This window comes from Camelus ferus, chromosome 12 (genome assembly GCF_009834535.1).
Source record: "Camelus ferus isolate YT-003-E chromosome 12, BCGSAC_Cfer_1.0, whole genome shotgun sequence".
NCBI lineage: Eukaryota > Metazoa > Chordata > Mammalia > Artiodactyla > Camelidae > Camelus > Camelus ferus.
The window spans coordinates 19,721,373-19,744,187 of record NC_045707.1 but is presented as its reverse complement, the minus strand read 5'-3'; the positions used below and the strand labels follow the sequence as shown (position 1 = coordinate 19,744,187).

Genomic DNA, 22,815 nt, shown 5'->3' with positions numbered 1-22,815 from the left:
GAATTTTGCACAATCATCTTTAATATTTTTTTCTTAAAAAATTGGAAAAGAGAAATGCAAGGCATTTCAGTGGGCTGACTGAATTATGGAATGTTTTATATAAACCAAAAGATAAAAAAGAGACTGGCTGTGGAGAAAATAATGTTATAGGAAATGCAAAGGAAGGAAAATTTTCATAAATCACAGCCTAATAGCTTGCTTCTCAGTGTTTGTCAAAAGACTGAATGTAAGCCAGAATGACTGTTCTGTTAAGACTGGCTGTAAAACAAGGCAAAAAAAAATCTGACACTTCAGAATCTGTCACACAAAATCAAATACAGAAGAAATGAAACCTTTAAAATTAAACAGGTGTCTGGAGATACAGAAAATCCAAGTGTTTTGACAAGTTCAAAAGGTTTTATGCTGGTCAAGTTGGTTTTCTCTAGGTTGCTTCGAAAATTGTTCTCTGAGGGAGAAGTTAGGAGCTATAAATGCCAACAGTTGTAAACAATACTCACTAGTCCCTGATATTGTAACATAATAACTCATTAGTTTTGAATTAAAGTTTTAGGTATGGATGACCATTTAAAAATGATTTTTAAATGACAGGCAGTGGAGTGTGACCTGACCAATAAAAATATCAGTAAGCAAAATTAGGAAGTGACTGAATACACACTCCAGGTATAATTAACTTAAGCATCTTAAGACAAAACCCTCATTCACCTAGAAATATGGAGGCTTTATCCAGTGAGCTGAGGTTAAAGTCTTGGGCATATTACTGCTCACTTACCTCTATATATGGCAACTGTAGAAGTGAGTATCTATATCAGAAATCTTAGAATTATAATATTAAATTTTACAAATTTATCTGCAGTCCACTTATATCCTCCCATTATCGCTCATTCCAGGAACTTAAGACACTCTCCTCTGGTGGTCTCAAGAATATTTTAACATAATTATTTTTCAAGGAAAGGAAATTTTGCTTTGAGCATTAAGACACATACATAGTTCTGCTATATTTATTAAATGGCTTCTGAAGTATTTGATTCTTGGTTGAAGATAGAAGATATCCATGTTGATATGAAGGGAGTTATCTTCAGAAGTCTTTTTGTAAGTCTAAAACAGAAAAGATTTTTATCAAAGGACAGTAAAGGAAAATAAAACAAAGCCCATTTATTTCACATTCTGATTTGCTTAATGCTTCTATTAAGTTCACATCATGCATAAAGATCTGCTTTCACATTTGCTGAAGCCCACATTATAGGCTAAGCTAGTACAGAAGAATACAAAGGACTTAACATGGCCAGTTGGAATGGCAGCTTCAATGAGGCTTTCCAAGTTCAGAGTCATCATTGTTCATTCAGTAAGCACATATTTGAGTGTCTACTGTGAGTAGAGAGCATTATCTTAAGCACTACTCTTTAATCATCAAAAATGAAGTAGAAAGGGAGTTTGTATTTCTATAATGTTGCCAGTTTTCTATGGTATGTATCAATCTCTTGAATAATATTCATTACTGATTTTTTTTCCTTTTGGCTTACACATATGCTCAGGAGACACAATATGTCTCCTGTTCAAATGACTCTGACACTGCTATCCTCTTAGCACCTCCTTCTAGTTCTTAGATCCAGCAGGATTTTATCAGTTCCCTACTGTGTTTGACACTTGATACATCTCCTTGAAACTTGCCTTTCATTTGGCTTGTGACACTTTTACTTCCATCTTTCATCTCTCCAACTTCCAAAAAATCATTTCTAAGTCCCAAGGATGGCTCCAGTATTTGCACTTTTTGGAGATCTCCAATGCTGCTGTCCTAATGCTAATAGCTCAGCTGACCTCTTGGGCTCTAGTCTATCCCCTACCTCTCCTCAGATACATTGTTGCTAGATTTATTTTTCTAGATAAAACTACAAATCATGGCACTCCCTTTCTCAATCACCTTTAATAGCTTCCCTGTCCCATTTGAATTAAACTCTCAAGACTGGAATTCAAGGCTGTCTATACTCTGGCTTCAGTCTGTGTCTTCAGATTTCCATCCCATCACTTCCTCACACATCTTATTCCTGATTAGCTGTACTACTCGACGGCCTCTAAAGTGATCTGATACTTTTCCTGCCTCTATGCCTTTGTTCCTTCAAGAGGGAACAACCTGTCTCCTTTTTCCACTCATGTACTTTTATTTCATCAGATCTCTGCTTGTAGAAATCCTACTCATATCTCAAGGCATGGTATATTGGCATTGGGGATGAGAATTTGTACAGCAGTTCACTGAAAAGAGTTCGAATACCATCCTTTTCATAAAAAATCTTCTTAGGTTATCTCAGTCAGATGAGATCTCTTTCTTAGCATTTTGTACTTTGTTTTATACCAGTTAGTTCTCTCTAAAGGTAGGGATCCATGGTGTGGAATTCATCTTTGTATTATTTATCTTTGTTTCCCTTGTAGTACTGTCACACAGAAGGTTGTTATATGAGTATGTGCTGAACTGAATTAAGGGGCTTCAGTATTCAGAATACTGAGGATAATAAGATAAATTAATAACTTTGTGGGATGGCAAAGACTAGAGCTCTAAAAATTGTTCACTTGCTAGATGCTTTAAACTGCCCACACTAAGATCTAAATATCTAAAAGGGAAAGGTATAGAGCCTTACCACTCTTCTTGAGAAGTTCTCCTTTTCGGGATTTATCCAGGTTTTCAAGAAACTGTTCAAAAACTTTTACAAAAGGAGCTAGACTGGTCTTCTTGTAATCTAAATTATGAAGACCATGCATTATAATTAGCATTTTGACAGCAAGAATAACATTAAAGTATAACTTTTAAGTTTCTTGTAAGAATTCTTTAGAATAGTGCTGTCCAATAGAAATATGAGACTTGTAATTTTAAACATTCTAGTAACCACATTAAAAAGGTGAAATTAATTTTAACAGTATATTTAACCCAGTATATCTAAAATATCATTTCAACATGTGATAAACATTGAAATATTTTACATTCTCTTTCCTTCTAAGTCTTTGAAATTTAGTATTTTGTACTTAAAGTACATCTCAATTTAAACACCATATTATCATTAGAAATACTTGATCTATGTTTAGATTTAAATTATAAAATATACAGTTGAAAAGGTAGGATACACACACACACACACACACACACAATACGAAACAATACATAATTAAAGGCCAAACAGGCATATGGATAATAACGAGTCCAAAGATTGACCAATGAAAGTTGACTGAAGTGGCTGTGAACTGGGTCGTAGAAAAGAGATATAATTAGATAATCAGACAAGAGAGTGGAGAACATTCTAGGATTTGGGAAATAGAAGAGAAGGAGCAAATGATACTAATTTGAAAAAGGGCAAAGGTTTAGAATCACAGAAACTAAAGAAATCATAAGGAACGTATATATCATCTATTCCAGCCTCCCACCACCTCTAACACATTTCTGATTTACTGATGGCTACTAGCCTTTATGAATACTTGAAATGATAGGCAGGTCAGTTTATTTTTGAACATTTTTATTTATTAGAAAATTCCTCCTTATAGGGAACCAAAACTTGCTTTTTAAAACCTCTGAACATACGAAAATGAATATATGTATATTTATGTATGACTGAAGTACTGTGCTGTACAGTAGAAATTGACACAACATAGTAAACTGACTATACCTCAATTAAAAAAAAAATCTTCATCCTCTTGAATGGCAACTGCTTTTTTCTTTTCTAGCACTCATTTCTAAAAATGAGTACTTCCATTGTTACTTAGAAATCTAAGGCCATTCTTCCTAGTTCTATGGGTTTTTTTTGTGGGGGGTGGGGTAGTAGGAAGGGGTCTGAAAGCTCTTAAGATCTTCTGTTAATTCTTAGTGTTAAATTTCAAAATGCTGTGCCTTGGTGTATGTCTGTTTTATTATGCTGAGCCCTTTCAATAAAGGGCTGATTTCTGGGATATTTTCCTATATAATTTTGACAATTTTTCCACCCTGTTTTATTTATTTATTTTCCTGAAACTCCTGTAGTCAGATATTAGATATCCTGAACCAGCCTTCAATTTATCTTTTTCCTCCTTAAAACCGCAACAAACTTGTCTTTTTTGTACTTTCTGGGAAATCTCAACTTTTCTTTTCCAGTTCTTCCACTGTACTTTTTATTCTAAGATTATTTTTTTGATTTCTAAGACCTCTTTCTTCTTCTTGGAGTGTTCCTTTTTCATACCATTCTGACCTTGCTTCACGGATACACTATTTTCTCTTGTTCTTTGAGGATATTAGTGTTTTTAAAAAAGGTTTCCTTTGTTCCTTGCATTGCCTGTTTTCCCTGAGTTCCTTTTTCCAGTTTATTCTGACTTTTTTAGTTAGAGACTTTTTTCCATTATTTTAAACAGAATGCTTGTAAATCACTCTACAGACATTGATGGTGGAATGTACTATATTTAGGTATTATGGTAGAGCTGGAATATACGAAGTGAAAGGTCGATCAGAGATCAGAGATCTGCATTGTTCATTATAGTAGTCACCAGCCACATGAAGCTATTAAAATTAAAATTAAATGAAATAAAAAATCTAATTCTTACATTTCAGGTGCTCAAAAGCCACATGTGGCTAGTGATGACCATTTGGGCAGTGTGTAACATTTCCATCGTCACATAAAGCGCTATTGGATTCTATCGCTATAGAGTGTCTCTTGGTGTTGGTGTAAGAAGATTTGACTTCCATGAACAGGTAATTTTGTATTCCTAGCTCCTTCAAATTCTTGAATATACAATTCAATCACAGTTTAGACATATATTTAACATAACACTCATGTGGATGTAAAAACAAAGTAAAGAACAGAAGTACTGCATACACAGTTAAATAAATAGCTGCTGAATCTAAGACTGTGAGAGTCAAATAACTATCGATACCAATCAACAATTTAATCTTACAGTATGGATCCAGATGTTACTTAGTAAATATCTGTTGGATTCAACAGCACCATTTGGGCAATTGATAAACGACAGAAACATTGCTGTAACATTATTTGTTACTGAGCTGGTTTCAGGATAAACATTGATCCATTTTGGGCTGAATCCAAGAAGAATCCATTACTGGAGTGACAGAAGGATGTCCTTATAAAAAGCTTATGTTAAAGTGAGACTTCAATATATTAACCTACCTCTGGTTCTACGTTTGATATCTGATTCAGCTCCATTCTCTTTTTCGTCTTCATTAGTGGAAATGGCATCCAATTCACGGCAGATGGAACTACAAATAATAGAATAAGAGAATTTTAAAGTTGCTTCTTGGTCAGCATTACTCAGTGTATGATAGCACATGAATCCTACAAGACTTTCTGTGAAAAAATTATGTGGCCAACTAAATTTTGGAGATTCCAAAAACCACAGTCTCTTTGAGTTTTCCGCGCATATTAGCATATTAAAGACTGCGAAAGACAGTAAAGAACTTTTAATCTGTTTAAGTCAGCATTTCCCAAACTTATTTGAACTTAAAATCTTTTTGTTTTTGCATAACAGCAGCTGAAAAACTTGTGTTCTGTGGAATTTACTGTGAAATGTTGCTCTGCTAGGGCATCAGCATATAGCCTCAGATAAGCTGCCTCTCTGGGAGGGATTTCACTGTATATATTGCAAATTTAGAACAATAATCACAAAGGAGTGATCAATGATCTGGAACATACCTTATGGTTGGAACAGTAAACGGATCAAACTGATCCACTTTCTGTAAATCAATAGGCACAGAAATGCGACCTGTGAGAACCAAAAGTTATAAATTGATGACTGTGGGATACAACTCATTATAGGCTGTCTCCTACAAATTATTTTTGGTTAAAATTTTAATCTAAGGCTTAGAAAGAGAGTTAGACTTATCTGTTAAGTACAATATTTAGAAATATAAATTAAAAGTATTTTCACATTAGCTATGCCTTTTATTTCTCTCAACAAAATACCAAAAAAATAGGTGTGAAAGTCTGTTGAGATTTAACCTACTTGCTCTTATTTCTATTTTTATTTCTATCTTTCTCTTCCCTATATCCTCCTGTATTTAAGTACAGAACAATCTCAAATTTAGTGAGTCCTGAAAATGGAACAGAATAGATGGAAATAATTCATTTCATTACTTTGATTTATTTGCTGAGATCAAAACAGACACCTATATGTTGGACATCTTTGGAAATAAAATAGATGACATTATATTACCCTTTTACAGTATCTACAACTGGGGCACCACAGAAAATTCACCGTATTTCAAAAATGAGATAATGAGTTTAAAGAATGCCAGGTGACTAACAAATAAAATAATAAGAGAATTGGGAGCTACTGTTTGAAGACAGAGTAAAAAGACTGCAGCTATTTAATGAGAAAAGGATATAATAAAAATGTACACACTTATGAGTGAATGTAATTATTTACCCAAACCTTGAATATTAGAATAAGGGGATACTCACTGAAGCTTTAAAATTAAGCTTAAAACAAATATTAAGAGAATATCTAAAAGAAATGTGAAAGAGGAAAAGCTATGTGTATTGAAAAAGAACTGAGGGAAGCAGCATAGTGAAAAACGCACAGAACGCTGAGTTTTAAGACCTGAACTCTGTTCCTAGCGCTGGTACAACTTGTTTTAAAACTGTGGACGAGTCATTTCTTGGGTCAGTGTTTTCTCATCTGTACAATGAGAGCTGTTGTTCTGTGATTTCTAAGATCCTCTCCAACTCTAAAATGGAGCCTCAGAAACCCAGCTGCAAATTATTTACATACTGGAAACTCATCTGGTAGCTACTAATCGACAACTGAAAAATAAGTTAACAGGTATTAGCTGACAGAATAATTCTTCAACCTTTACTATTTCAGACATTCACCCCCAGTGACATGCTTTAAAAAAAAACTTTGATTTTTCTTTTAGTTTTCCTTACTTTCTTAACATAGTACCTGTTTTAGGATGAACACTAAAAGGGCTCTTCAATAAATGATTGATTCCTTTGCTAACATTGACATCCAGTCGTGGAAAACAGTACTGGAGCATGATCTCCCACTCAAGCCAGGGTCCACATTTGTCATTTTTGTTGTTACTCTGAAAACAGATGCAAATCCAACATGAGCAGTAGGAACTTTTGAGGATTTCGTTAAAGTGGTTAAAAAATGACCTTCAACCATCTTTAACTTACTTAGCAAAATAATCAGAATTTGATAAAGAATTGTATTATTGTATTTGTAATACAGATTTCAGTGGAATATACCTGATATTTGCTGATTGCTTTTTTCAAATGCTCCCAACGCTGAAGTGAATTGTGATCCTTTTGAAAGTTCTGTTGAAGTTCATCATGCATTGGTGATGGGTCATTAAGGAACATACTCATTTAGGGCACATCAATGAACAGCTTATTTTCATATGCATTACCACAAAGATGTCTAAAGTTTAAAGTAATCAGTGTTTTCTAAAATGCAAATATTAAACACATATCCTTAAAAACATTCCCTGTAAAAGTATATTAGTGCTATAATAGAAAGAATGCCAAAAATAACTATATGGTTTAAGGTAAAACCATTCCCTAGTCTGTACATATTTTGATGATGATTCAGTATCCTTTAAATAGTCATTAATTTTAGGAGGATCAACTTCCAAAATGAGGAAGTTTATTTACAAAATGGCCTCACTTCTTATTGTATTCCAGACTAGAGATAATAAAAATGCAGAATATAGATGTTTTGTATAAAAAAGATTAAACATAAGAATAAGTATATGGGAAAATGCAGGCAGAACATACTTATAACAGCATAGATCAATACAAGTAGCTCTCATAGAAATGGTTTTGGGAAAGGATATTTTCAGGAACAAGGGCTAAAATCTTATCCCAGCTTTCTTTATTTCCAAGAATATCTTGATCAACCAAGGCATATCTTTCAAAGTCTTTTTTAATTATGTTTATAGATTTTCTGTAGGAATAACAACAGTCCCAACACTCTTAGCCACATATACGCCACATAGCTTGCTTCAGCATCTCAACAATTATACGGTGCTTAGCAACTTGCAAATAGACTTCACATTTACCATATCATTTAATCTTTGCCACAACTCTGTAAGATAGATGGAGTGGACTTCATTCTCCCCACCAAGCTGATAAGAAACAGAGGTTCTGATATTTTGTCAGGGTTGTATTAAAGTGGCAGAATAGGGGTTCTTACTCCTAATGCAGTGCTCTTTCCATTACCCCAGAGGAGTAGTGAATTCAGTGGAAAGAGTATGGTTTTTGGAGTCAGGCAGACTAGGACGTGAATCGGAATTTAAAAATTACTTATGTGCAGCCAAGCAAATTACACAATCTCTCCAAATCTCGCTTTCCTCATCTGTAAGTGGAGATACCATCATGCCCCTCATGAGGTTGTCGTGGAAACCAATGAGAACATTTATGAAGCACGTATCATGAATACTGGAGCATAAAACAGAGACTCAATTAACTCTACCCATTATTACTGTAAAATGCTACCCCAGCAGGGAAAATTGATAAGGTAATTCCAAAAGCACATGCAGGTAAATCAGACACAAGTTAAACTGCGTGGAGTCTTTTCCGACAGACCTGACAAAAGGGTGAATTTTTTCACTTAGGTGAACTTTCTTTTTAACATCTTGACCACCCTGAAAAACAAGCCATCAAAAGAGAACTTCATGTAAATTATATAACATAAGTGAATGAAATAATTAAAAATTTCTTTAACATGTTCCAAGATATTAATTAAATTCTGTGAAAGTATAGAACCTTGGATGCTATTTTATATGGTCTCAATAGCTGTAGCTTTCTGGGTTAACTCTACTTGACATACTTGAACCAGAAAAGTAAACTAATCTTCCTTTTGCCACAAAGAAGGATACTGAAAACAAAATATGAAATATCTTAAAAAAATGTAGCTACTATGATTTTAATTGACCTACTGATAAAACATCTACTCTGAAATGTGGATGCTATAAGAGATAGTTCAGTTTTGTTACCAAACATACCAGTCTTGGTAATGTCTAGCAAACAAAGAAGTGTAAAGTGTCATTAGGACCTTACCTTTACAAGACTCAAATACTCAACTATCCCAGAACGTACTGCAGAGGACAGTTTTCTGACTGATTCATCACAGACCCAACAATGAACACCTCTCCTTCCAGAATATACCCAGAGACGATGCTTAAATCCAAAGTCCTCTGAGGAGGGGAGAAATAATAGGTTTTAAAACAAATTTATAAACTTCTGGTTCCTGCTTACTTCCTTAGCTTCGTTTTTTCACCTCCTATCCACATGTACTCACCTTAACTAGACTACCACTGACCCTTGAACAAAGTGGGGGGTTTGGATGCCGACCCTCTGCAGATGAAAATCTGTGTATAACTTAGAGTAGGCCCTCCGTAGAAACAGTTGCTCTGCACCAGCAGATCCTCTGTATTCTCGTTCTATATCTGTGGACTCAACCATCTGTGGATCATGCAGTACTCTAGTACTTACTGTTGAAAAAAAATCTGTAATACGTGGACCCGTGCAGTTCAAACCCATTGCTGTTCAAAGATCAACTGTACGTTTCTTGTAGCTCTTGCCTTCAGCTATTTACCTATCCTGGTCTCTCTGCTAAGAATTTCTTCCTGCCCGAGTACTTTCATTTCTCTCTCTGACCAACTGCCATATATATCTTCAAAGACCTAGTCTAGGGATATTAAGAGTTGATAATTTTAAAGTGTTTAGAACAAAGCCTGGCACATAATAAACCCCTATATAAGCGTTAGCTATTATCATCATCATCATCCTTTCATCACCTCTTCTAGGAAGCCTTTTCTGATCTAATCTCTTCCCATTCCAGTATGTACTTCTGCTGTTCTATATTCCTATAGCAGCCTGTGCATAATAACACAAATGTAACCCTCAATTTTCTTATTTGTTTCCTCCTCAGATCGCATAACCTTCATGAGGTAAGAATTATCTTTCACTGTTTCCCTCATCTGGGACAGTACCAAGCATACTGAGTTGCTCAAGAGATAAATGAGTTGGGGAAAAACTCAATGATCTGATCAATAGCTTTACTGAAGTTTCAAGTACAACTTTATTCTAATCTTTCATTTTCCTATCACGTTTCAAAGAAACATGTTAGATATTTATGAGATTTGATTCTAAAATGGTATAGATAGACTAATATTCAGCAAAAAACAGATTCTTGCATTTGACCCCACTCAGACACCGTCAATACTTGCCTTTCAACGCTCGGTCGATGATGTGTATGGCCATCGTCATGAGGGTCCAGCACTTAGAACATATGTCTGCAGAACTGGAACAGAATCATTATTACCTACTGTCATATGATCCAACCTACCAGTAAACCATGCGAAACTCACCTACAACATCTCCTCACATCGTCATAGTCTGTCATGTCAATGTCAAATACCAGTTCTTTTTCCTGAGCCTGGAAAGCTCCCAGCTTCACTGTATTGTGCTGATTGGGCTACAAGTACAAAATATCAGTCAGTTTGTATAAGAAGTGCCATGCTGCCAAATATGCTTATCTTCTACCCACACGGAAAAAGTGGCCAAAGAGAAGTGAAGAAATCATATAATGCTAAGTCCATGTCAGGTGAAGCTCATTCATTCAGATCCTATACATCCAGAAATGATGACAGTGTAACTTTCATCTACTTAAAAAAAAGGGTTTGATAAATATGTTACCATAAATATTTAGTTTTTTCTTGTTCTACTGAGATAATTGACATATGACATTGTATAATAAATATTTGTTGATCTATAGAAATCATAATAAAGATTTTTTAGGTTTCTGACATGGAAAAGTACATACAAATAATTAATGACCTATTACAAGGTGTTTTGAAGACCTTTAATTGTTATTGGGCATATAAGTAATAAAAATGTATTTAAAATGTTTCAATAATTCAAAGAGATCTCCCCAGTTAGTTTGGCTCAAACTGTAAGTAACCTCCTTTGAGGCTATGGACTACTAGGTAAAGAAGGCGGACTGAATACAAATACTTACTTGGTTCTTTCCATATCTGCACAAAAATAATAGGTTCATTAAATTAATAAATAGATTAATTAATTAAAGAAAGGCACAAACTTTTTAAAAAAGAACCAGAGAGGAGACAATACCACAATTTTTATAAGGAGGCCTATAAAAGCTAAATTTTCAGCTCTCAGTAAAGAAAGATTAAGAAGCAACCCAATTTACATCTCAGCATCCCTAAAAGTCTCAGGAATAAGTTACAACTGGTATCTCTGCAGCTGGGATTAAAAATAGGAGGATTGGTTAAAAACCTATTTATGAAGCAGTTAGTTCCCATAATCTTACACTTACTCTGCAGAGGCAGGTGACTATACCTCCATTTCCCTGGCAAAGACACCAGAATTATTATCTGGAGAGCATAAACAGATGGTCTCTGAACTGAGGGAACAACAGGCACAGCTGAAGAAGTTTGTATTGTACTGCTCTTCAGGGGATTAATTAGACATTTATGTGTAGAATGTTGAGACCCAGCCTTCTCCTCTATACCCTTCCACTGCCACCCCAGGCAGGAGACAGAAGATTCCTTTGTGAAGGCTCTGACTGGGTGTGTCAGGCACTATTATAGGCTCTAGGAATAGATCAGTGATCAAAACAAAGATCTCTGTTATCAGTGGAGTTTTCATTCTAACGAAGATCTAGGGAAACTGATATCAGAGCTTGTCTCCCCTATAAAATGGTCCAGCCAGATCACTCTATAAATCTCAGCCATGTATACAGAGCTTCCAATCAGTTTTTTAGTACTCTATTTTTTTTTTAACATTTTTTATTGAGTTATAATCATTTTACAATGTTGTGTCAAATTCCAGTGTAGAGCACAATTTTTCAGTTATACATGAACATATATATATTCATTGTCACATTTTTTTCTCTGTGAGCTACCATAAGATCTTGTATATATTTCCCAGTACTCTATTCTTAAATATAAGCCACAAGCAAGAAATTACCAGACATACGAGGAAAGCCTATGATATAAAAGAGGAAACAGAAAAAAAGCAACTTAGGGAAAACAGACTGTGTAACAGAAGAAAAATTTAAAAACTATCATTGATATCCTCAGTGAGATAAGACATACCAATGAGAAAAGTACAGAATGCTTTAAAAAAAAAGTTCTTGGAAATTAAAATATAATAGCCGAAATGGAAACCCAAGGAAATTCTCCAGAAAGTAGAGAAAATGGAAATAGAAAATAGGAAGAAAAATATAGAATTAGAGGACCAGGCTAAGACATAACATCTGACTTTAGGGTTTTTAGAGAGACAAGAGAAAATAAGTAGGAAAAATTATATTAAAAATAAAAAGGAGAGGGGAGGGTACAGTTCAGTGGCAGAGTGTGTATTTAGCATGCCTAAAGTCCTGGGTTCAATCCTCAGTACTTCCATTTGAAAAAATAATAAAACAAAATAAAAAAACCTAATTACCTCTCCCCCTAAAAATTTAAGAATAAATAAAGTAAGATTTAAAAATAAATTAAAAAAAAGCTTAAAAAAAAAGAGAGAGCCTTAAAAATAAATAAATCAATAAAAAGGAATATTTCCCAGGATTGAAGGACACAAGCTCATGATCATAAAGGCCCATCAGTTATCCAGAACAATAGATGAAAATTGATGTACACCAAGGAACACCACTGTGGAATCATAGAACGCTAGGGACAGAGGGGATAGACAGAAAATTCTAAGAGTTTCCAGGTCCAACACAGTGGGACAAGAATCAGAATGGCATTAGTCTTCTTAACAGCAATACTAGAAACTGGAAGACAATGTAGCAGTGTCTTCAAAATTCTGACGGAAAATGATTTACAAACTCAACCATTAGTTAAGAATAAAGATAGAATGAAGACATTTTCCAGATGAAGAAGGTGTCAAATATCTTGTCTTCCATGCACCTTTTCTTAGGAAGCTCCTCAAGGATGTGCGCCACCAAAACAAGAGCATAAACCAAAAAGGGAACGTAGGATCTGGGCAACAAGAGGTCATAGGAGAGAGGTGAAAGGAAACCAAGGTGACTATAAGATCATATTTACCCTTCAGGCTTAGAGAGCAGTCAGTCCAGACTGGAAGTCAGAAGGCAGTAGGAGAAATTTCTTCAGGATAAAACTGACAGATTACCTGACGGGTCTGAATACATCAGGAGATTTAGACAATTGGCAGAGTTTGGGGTTGAATTAGTGATCTAACCCTAATTCTTAATCTAACAAACATACTAGGAGCATGTGGGAATAGGAAGGTTCTATGTGTGGTGAGGGTAGAGGGTAAGATTAAAAAAACCCCTAAATCCTCATCTGCCAGAGTAGAAAGTTAGTAGACAATGCTTAAATTTCAAGAAATTTTATTTATTATTGTTTTTTTGGGGGAAGGTAATTAGGTCTATTTAATTAATTACTTCTTAATGGAGGTACTGGGATTGAACCCAAGACCTCATGCATGCTGAGCATGCACTCTACCATTTGAGCTATACGCTCCCCTGAAAATGGAAGAAATATAAGCATGTTATTTAGAGACATGGAGGAAAATACCTTAACAATTAACTAAAAGAAAGTGGTTGCCTCTGGCCAGAAACTAGGGGAAGAGTAGGAGACCTTAAAAAAAAAAAGCCTAATTAATAGAAGTAGTTGATTTTGTAAACTATGTGCATATATAACTGATAAAAATCATAAACAAAATACACAGAAAAGGTCTATAGATGCCTCTGTCTGGGCCCAATAAAAAAAACGAGAATTTTCCCCTCTTCAGTGTTAGGGAGAAGTTGCAGAGTGACACCTTGGCTGGTCTATAGACACTTCAGTTTTAACCTCCACCCCTAAAAAAGGAGTAACTGTTCCAAAGCATTTTTCCTGCCTGCCTTTTCTCCTTTTTCTCATCTGTTCTCCTCTTCCCCTGAGTCAGAAAACCCAGGTTCAGGTCCCATCTCCCTTGTTTAGAAACTGTGTGGCCTAGGGCATATTTATTAAAAGTTCTCCAGTCTTGTTTTTCCCTTTGTAAAAATAATGAGGATGGATATGAAAAACAAGTTATACAACATAAGAAAAAGCTCCATAGAAAAGCCATTATTCCACGTGTGTATTTTTCCTCCTTGTGTGTATCTTTAAGAAGAGGAAGAGGGTGATTTTGGTATGTTCATTCATTCAACAGATATTGAATGTATTCTAGGTATTCTAGGCACTTAGAGTATATCAGTGAGAGGCGGGGGTAGGAGGAATTGCAGGCTGCAACAGGCCTTATTGAGTAAGGACTTGAAGGAGGTGAGGGAATGAACCAAGAAGATATTTGGGGAAATGGGTTCTAGGCAGTGGAAACTGAGCAAGGGCCAGTGTGGCAGGAGCGGAGTGAGTGAAGGGGACAGAGGGGCATTTATTGAGTGAAATGGGGAGCCACTGGAGAATGGTTTTGAGCAGAGGAATCACAACAGTCTTACTTGTTTTAAGAGTCCTTCTGGCTGCTGTGTTGAGAATAGAGTCTAGGGGTCCACAGGGGCAAATTGTTAGGAAGTTTTTACAGTAATTCAGATGAGAGATAATGATGATGGTAGTAGCACTGGTAGCAGTGGTTGGATTTTAGATATTATGGTAGAGCTAAAAGAGATTTCCTAATGAAACAGATATAGGTATGAGAGAAGTAGAGGAATAAAGAATGACTCTCTCCAATGCTGGGAGAGAATGTAATTCTTTCCCTTAAATCATGCTGACTTCCTCATTTAGTCTTTTAGTCAGATACTCAATTTTTTTGTCCTTGTAAGAATACAGTTCACTTCTGAATGATTTCCATTCAGTAATGTACAGTACCAAAGAACAAAAAAATTACAATCTACTTGCAAAAACAGTTAAAGAGTGGCTCTTCAGCTAGAAAAAACTCTTAAAATTTATCTCAAAATACCCGGGACACCATTCCATTCTTAGTTTAAAAAACAACAAACGACATTAAAAAAAAAGAACAAAACAGATTTCTTACTCTGTGCGAATATACCGCGCCTATATCAATCTTATATGGATTCATTTTCTGCATCTCCTTCTCCAGATCACTCTGGTTGTTGAAGGATTGGTAGCGGATGTAAATATCATCTTTCAATGTGAATGAAAATTCACGGTGTTGAAAGTAATTCTTTACCACTGCAAAATAAATGTACATTTTAAAGTTAATTTAGTACTTTATCCAGCTCAGAGCACTAAAACATTAACTACTGAGAAGATATTTTTAATGAGCTCTCTGTGCCCAACACTGTGCTACATGTTTAAAACAAAGACAAGAGCTCGTCCCTACTTCGAAGTTTACCATCCCGCATCTAATAGGAAAAAATAAAAATGAGGAAACAGGTGCTGAAATATTTTCAATATGTAATATCACGTCTCTTTCCTTGGTGGGCACTAAGGAGTTCGGCTGGGAAGAGTTAAGGACCTCTTCTCTTCTGGGAGATGCCCCTCTGACCCTGATGCAGATCACGCGTCTGCAGCTTCCTGCTACGACGCGGTAACTTCCCATGGCTCAGACACCGCGGCAGGTAAACACTGCACCTACTAGGTCGTGATAGGAGCAGCGGCTGTGCCTTTCAATGCGTGGCACAGACTGCTCATTACATCCTCTCGGCTTATTTACACCTTGGAGGTGGTGGGGAGGGCTCGAGATAACGCACAATGTCTGGCGCACAGGAGGCACTTCATATTGTCATCCCAAGTTACCCTCCCGGAATCTCCTTATACTCCCCTCGCGACCCACTACTCCCCCCCCGCCCCCACTCCCGCTCCCGGCCTCCGTCACCTCCGCCATAGTTGAGCCAGCGATAGTACTGGGCGTAGGGAAAGAGCCTCCGATAATAAAGCTTAAGCAGCTCGGGCAGCTCGGCTGGATCAAAAGTCTCCATGAAGCGCGGAATTCAACTCAAGCAATAATACCGCAAGAATTGGCGGGAACCATGCAGCCCGAACCCCCGCCACTGCGCAGGCGTGTCGTGGTCGCGGCCTGCGGTTTGCAGGGGCCGCTGGGAATCGTAGTTCCCATTTGGAGACTGGCCTGAGCGTGAAAGGCGCTCCCGGGGTCTCTGCCCACCCGCTTACACACTAGGTCCACCGCTCCCGTCGGCAGAAGGAGGCCGCGCCCGTTTTTGGAAGATCTGCGGAAAGGTGAACCTAGAGTATATTGATTTAGGTTATAAGATGAAGTAAAAAAGATGTTCTCCACTAACTTTATGACTGTTTTAGAAAAAACATATTCAAACATTGTTAACCAATACCTGTTTAAGAGGGTTTGGCAATTAGTTTTTCATAGAATTACTAGGTCCAATATGTGGAAATAAACCGTGACCAACCAACCATGAGAAAAGCATAGACTATTTATTCAAGAGCTTGCTATATAGAAAGGGAGTCTACCACCGTCCCTTGCGTTTTGGCAGAGACTCAAAGGCAGGCAGAGAAGTACGAAACCTTTATAGTGGAAAAGGGAGGCTTCCGGTATGTCCGGATTCAAGGCTGTTTGCATGGGGAAGCCGTAGGTGGACCAACTCTTATGTGATTGGTTAGGGGTGCATATTTGACTTTCTCTTGTTGATGCTAAGTTGGAAGTGGGGACAAAATTGGGAAAGCTGTCGGTTATTTATTTATTTATTATTTTTATTTTTTGTTTTGAGGGGAGATAGTTAAGTTTATTTATTTATTTTGGGGGAAAGTAATTAGGTTTGTTTATTTACTTAAATTATTTAAATTAAATTAAATTAAATTATTTAAATAAATATTTATTTAAATAGAGGTACTGGGGATTGAACCCAGGACCTCATGCATGCTAAACACACACTCTACCACTGAGCTATACCCTCCCCCCTAAGCTGTCAGTTATTAATCAAATCCTGGCTATATTGGGCCAATTGTTATAGGGGTCATTGTTTGGTTTCCTAGACTATCGCTAGAGACAGCAGTCTGACTTCTTACAAGTCTGACTTAAGGTTAGCTTCTTGGGCTGTCTATTATAGACAGGGGGTTGGTTTCCTGGGTAGGCTTCAGGCAGATTGTGGGTCAGTTTTGTTTTATATGTGGTCAGGTCATCGATTATTTGTATATTCAGTCTCTCAAATAGAACACCCAGGAATATGAAAATCTGAATCAGAGGAATATTGCAGAATCACAGAGAGCTTTACAAGTATGAAAAGAGCCTGTTTGGTATTCATGTGCAGATCTGCCAATAATTCTTACCAAGTAAAGATACATCCCATTGCAAATGTGGACTAGGGTGGGCAATCTGATAATCACATTATGTCACTTGAAAAGTATCATTTTCATGAATTTTATTTTTACAATAATAGTAGGAAAGCAAGGAGAAAGTAGTCTCTAGTAAGTTATTATTAGCCAAATCTTGAAAGTGATCATGGTCCCTTAGTTCCTATGGGCAAAGTAGTCAAAAATGGGCTCTGGGCAGTTCATACTTATTTGAATATTCCTAGAAATGTGGTTTCCTGCACAAATTCTAGTTGATTTTCACAATCCCCATGCATCCTGTTTTGGGTAGGATGAATTTCATTGCTGGAAAGTTCTTCACTCTAATGACAATAAAAAGAGTGCACTGTAGAATTTTCTTCTCCAGAACTACATGTCCTTGGACACTTTAATGGCGGAGTCTCAGTTTCTTTAATGGAGGTTCCTCATTGCTGTGTTTAGGAACTGACTTCTTTGGACTATTTGGGAGTCCCCCACTTAAATTTCAGGACTACTAAGAAGGGCAACCCTTTAAGGAACTGAGACATAAGGGGTGAAAGCAAAGTAAGTTATATTTATTGAATTCCTACTATATGCTTGGTTTACTTAACATTAGTTTTCTCATCAGGAAAAAGGGCATAATAATAGCTAACACATATAACATTTGCTATCTCATCAAGTACATGCATGGTAAGCACTAATATTATCCCTATTGTACAGATGGGAAAATATGTAGAGAACTTAAGTAATTTGTCCAAGGTCACAAAGTTAGTAAGTGGGAGAGCCAGACATCCTGGCTGCAGTCTGGGTGATTAACCCCCATGCTACATGCTATATCTCTACAAGGGACTGTTGTGAGGGTTAAATGAAATAAAGAAAGAGGTGCTTGGCACAGTTCATAGCCCAGAACCACTCAATGTGAGAAAGCCATTATTTTGTGGAAGTGCTCTGGTACAGAGACTTTTATCCCAAGTGCCACTGGGAGGCAGTATTGCCATTCAGTTAGTTACCCCTTGTGATTTCATCCTTGTGGGTACAAAATCTCTTTGTCCTTCAAGCTTTACACTGTCTACCATCCTCTTTACATTTACTACTTATATTTACTATCAACCTCTTTGTGTAATCTGTCAGGCCTAGGTCTCTCTCCCCAAGTTGTTTGCAGATTTGGACACTTACGGACTTCATTATTCTGGATATTTTTTACTATGTAAAAGAATGATCTGTTTTCTTGTAGTAACTCAGTGAAAAAGAATATGAAAATGAATATATGTATATTCATGTATGACTGAAAAATTGTACTATACACCAGAAACTGACACATTGTAAACTGACAATAACTCAATTAAAAAAAAAGAATGATCTGTTTGGTGAAGATATGGTTCATTCAGTCACTCTTTAACTTACTCATTTATTTCACAAACAATTAATGAAAATTTGTGTTGGATATTTAGCAAGGCTCTGGGGAGAAATTTTAATGACATGATTTCTGCTTCCGAGAAATTAGTCTAGTGGGGCAACTGACACAAATCAAAAAGTATAATGAAGTGTTATAGATGAATTTATAATCCAGCTGTCCATTGGTGTCAGCATTTGTTTTTAATGCTTGGACACGATTGGCACAGGGAGCACAGACACAAGAGTGTAAATGGCGTGGTACTTTCAGGACGCTGCCAGTAATAGTTCCAGATGGTCAGAACTCAGACTTCAAGGGAAGGCATAGTAAGAGATGAGACTAAGAGGCAAGCTATGGCCAGAGCATTGCATGCCAAGCTAGAGAGTGTGGAAATAAAATTTATTCATCTTACAGTTTTATTCAGCTTTGGTTAAAATTAAAATGAGAAGTCTTGGGAGTAAATATTCTTGAAACAAGTAAGTTGAAAAAAAATTTTAAATTGAAGTATCGTTGATTTATAATGTATTAGTTTCTGGTGTATAGCAAAGTGATTCAGTTATATATTCTTTTTCATATTCTCTTTTGTTATGGTTTATTACAGGATATTGAATATAGTTTCCAGTACTATTTGGTAGGACCTTGTTGTTTATTTATATATAATGGTTTGTATCTGACTAATCCCAAATTCCTAATTTATCTCTCCTCCAACCCCTTCCCCCTTTGGCAACCATAAATTTGTTTTCTATGTCTGTGAGTCTGTTTCTGTTTTGTAAATAAGTTCATTTATATCTTATTTTAGATTCCGCATATAAGTGATATCATGATATTTGCCTTTCTCATACTTACTTCACTTAGTATGATAATCTCTAGATCCATCCATGTTGCTGCAAATGGCATAATCTCATTCTTTTTTATGGCTCAGTAGTATTCCATTGTGTGTATGTGTATGTGTCTATCTATTTATCTATCTATATCTTCTTTATCCACTTATCTGTTGGTGGACATTTAGATTGCTTCCATGTCTTGGCTATTGTAAATAATGCTGCTATGAACATTGGGGTGCATGTATCTTTTCAAATTGGAGTTTTCTCTGGATGTACACCCAGGAGTGGGATTGCTGGATCATGTGGTAAATCTATTTTTAGTTTTTTAAGGAACCGCCATACTGTTTTCCATAATGGCTGCAACAGTGTAGGAGAGTTCGCTTTTCTCCACACCCTCTTCAGCATTTATTATTGGTAGACTTTTTGATGATTGCCATTCTGACAGGTGTGAAGTGATACCTCCTTGTAGTTTTGATATTCATTTCTCTAATAATTAACAGTATTGAGCATCTTTTCACATGCCTCTTGGTCATCTGTATGTCTTCTCTGGAGAAATGTCTTTTTAGGTCTTCTGCCCATTTTATGATAGAATTGTTTGTTTTTTTGTTATTGAGTGGTATGAGCTGTTTGTATATTTTGGAAATTAAGGTCTTGTCTCAACATTTGCAATTATTTTCTCCCAGTCCATAGGTTGTCTTTTCATTTTGTGTGTGTGTATATATATATACATACAGTGGAATATATATATATATATTTATAAATATATATATTTATTGAAGTATATTCAGTTTACAATGTTGTGTCAATTTCTGGTGTACAGCATAATACTTAAGTCATATATGAACATACTCATTTTCATTTTCATATTCTTTTTCACCATAGGTTACTGCAAGATATTGAATATAGTTTCCTGTTCATTTTGTTTATGGTTCCCTTTGCTGTGCAAAAACTTATAAATTTGACTAGGTTCCATTTGTTTATTTTTGCTTTTATTTCTTTTGCCTTGGGAGACTGACCTAGGAAAACATTGCTATGATTTTTGTCAGAGAATGTTTTGCCTGTGTTCTCTTTTAGGAATTTTATGGTGTCATGTCTTATATTCAAGTCATTACAACATTTTGAGTTTATTTTTGTGTATGGTATGAAAGAGTGTTCTAACTTCATTGATTTACATGTAGTTGTCCAGCTTTCCCATCACAACTTGCTGAAGAGGCTGTCTTTACTCCATTGTATGTTCTTGCCTCCTTTGTCAAAGATTAATTGACTGTTAAGTGTCTGGGTTTATTTCTGGGCTCTCTATTCTATTCCATTGATCCAAATGTCTGTTTTTGTGCCAATACCACACTGTTTTGATTACTATAGCTCTGTAGTATTGTCTAAAGTCTGGGAGGGTTATGCCTCCAGCTTTGTTATTTTTCCTCAGGATTGCTTTGGCAGTTCTGGACCTTTTACGGTTACATATAAATTTTAGGATTATTTGTCCTAGTTCTGTGGAAAATATCACGGGTAGTTTGATAGGGATTGCTTTGGGTAGTACGTCTATTTTAGTAAGTTGAAGATGTGAAGCACCCCTGTGCTAGTTATTTTCCTCTGCTGTAAGATAAGAGAAGATCAGAGAATATATGTTGATAGCATAATAAACTCTCTATCATAATAAAATAAAAGGGAGACTATCTAGGTGGGGCCATGGTCATATTTAAGTTTAATTAGGATAGGTTTTGTCTCTTGTTATCATAAACTACTGAAAAGTAGTGAAGAATACCCTCATATTTGTTTAAATGCCAGTGTTTTAGTGTGCACTGCGGTCTGACCTGAGCCTTCGCGAGCCCCGGAAGCCCTTGCGGCCGAGTGGAAGTTGGTGCCGGGCTCCGGGAGCGGGCTTTCCCTTTGCTACCTGCGCCCAGGCTGAAAGTCAGCAGCCACTTTCTCTTTCTTTAGATTTCTCTGTATATGGAGACACTCGGGCCGAAAACACCTTAGACTCAGAAACTAATGCTGTGTATAGCGTGCTTTATTTGTACAGTTTAAAACTGGGGCATGTAGATTACTTACACATTATGTCTATTAGAGGCCAAGATTTCTGTTTCAGAATTCTTTATAAGAAATGAATCTACTGTGACTGTACTTTTTTTTTTTGGTAATTCAGAAGTTAATTTCTGCAAACTATACTTTTTTTTGAGCCAGGCAGTTCAGTTACTATAGCATCATTGTGGTTTATGTCACTGGTTGTCTTATCTCCCTGGAAGTATTTTTCTCTTCATCTCTAAAGAGTTAATTTTAAAGATTCTTTTCTTGACGAGGTTGATATGGGAATAACTGATGTCAGTCAATTTTACTTGCCTTTGTGAGTCACTGGAAAATACTCTGTGTAGCTCAAGAGTCCATTTAGGAGTTTAAATGTTCTTGTGTCTGTTTTTTTGTTTGTTTGTTTACATATTCTTTTTCATTAAAAATAATTACAAGATGTTGAATATAGTTCCTTGTGCTGTACAGAAGAAATTTGTTTTTATCTTTAATATTTGCAAATCGCAAACTCCCAAATTTATCCCCTCCCCCAACCATAACATTGTTTACTATGTCTGTGAGTGTGTTTTCAGATAAGTTCATTAGTGTCTTCTTCATTCTTTTTTTAGATTCCACATATGAGTGCTGTCATATGTTATTTTTCTTTCTCTTTCTGGGTTACTTCACTTAGAATGACAATCTCTAGGTCCATCTATGTTGCTGCAAATGGCATTATTTTTCTTTTTTTATGGCCTAGTAGTATTCCACTGTATAAATATGCCACAGCTTCTTTATCCAGTCATCTGTCGATGGACATTTAGGTTGCTTCCATGTCTTGGCTATTGTAAATAGTGCTGCTATGAATATTGGGGTGCATGTGTCTTTTCGAATTAGAGTTTCTTCTGGATATGTGCCCAGGAGTGGGATTACTGGATCATAGAGTAAGTCTATTTTTAGTTTTTAAAGGAATCTCCATACTGTTTTCCATAATGGCGGCACCAAACTACATTCCCACCAGCAGTGTAGGAGGGTTCCCTTTTCAACACACTTTCTCCAGCATTTATCATTTGTGGACTTTTGAATGATGGCTATTCTGACTGGTGTGAGGTGATACCTCACTGTAGTTTTGATTTGCATTTCTCTCATAATAAACGATATTGAGCATTTTCTCATGTACCTATTGGCCATTTGTATGTCTTCATTGGAGAATTGCTTTTTTAGGTCTTCTGCCCATTTTTGGGTTGGATTGCTTGTTTTTTTGTTATTAAACGGTATGAGCTGTTTATACGTTCTGGAAATTAAGCCTTTGTCAGTCTTGTATATGTTGTTGATTTTCATCTTAAAAGGTGTTGCTGCTGATTGTTTTTCTTGTTACAATGTGTGGCTTAAAAGCCAGGTGTGTGCCCTGC

General features: G+C 36.1%; 1 protein-coding gene across 1 annotated transcript; it reads right to left on the bottom strand.

Annotated features, from left to right (window-relative positions):
- Positions 1 to 15,965, bottom strand: PRIM1 (DNA primase subunit 1). Its single transcript, XM_006179860.2, has 13 exons — positions 15,762 to 15,965; positions 14,958 to 15,115; positions 10,337 to 10,443; positions 10,196 to 10,269; positions 9,024 to 9,160; positions 8,550 to 8,608; positions 7,799 to 7,908; positions 7,212 to 7,303; positions 6,904 to 7,045; positions 5,655 to 5,724; positions 5,133 to 5,221; positions 2,631 to 2,729; positions 1 to 1,095 (listed from the first exon to the last, which is right to left on the bottom strand). Exons 1-13 carry the CDS (start codon positions 15,862 to 15,864, stop codon positions 1,076 to 1,078), a joined length of 1,260 nt encoding a protein of 419 aa, XP_006179922.1. The 5' UTR covers positions 15,865 to 15,965; the 3' UTR covers positions 1 to 1,075.
- Positions 15,966 to 22,815: the final 6,850 nt, after the last annotated feature.

Excerpts from the sequence above, each read along its gene's own strand:
- PRIM1 (XM_006179860.2), bottom strand. The coding sequence starts at position 15,864 with ATGGAGACTTTTGATCCAGCCGAGCTGCCCGAGCTGCTTAAGCTTTAT. Across the intron at positions 5,222-5,654 it reads TTTACTGTTCCAACCATAAG|TTCCATCTGCCGTGAATTGG; the intron begins GTATGTTCCAGA and ends TATTATTTGTAG. Across the intron at positions 1,096-2,630 it reads AGAACTTCTCAAGAAGAGTG|ACTTACAAAAAGACTTCTGA; the intron begins GTAAGGCTCTAT and ends TTTCTGTTTTAG.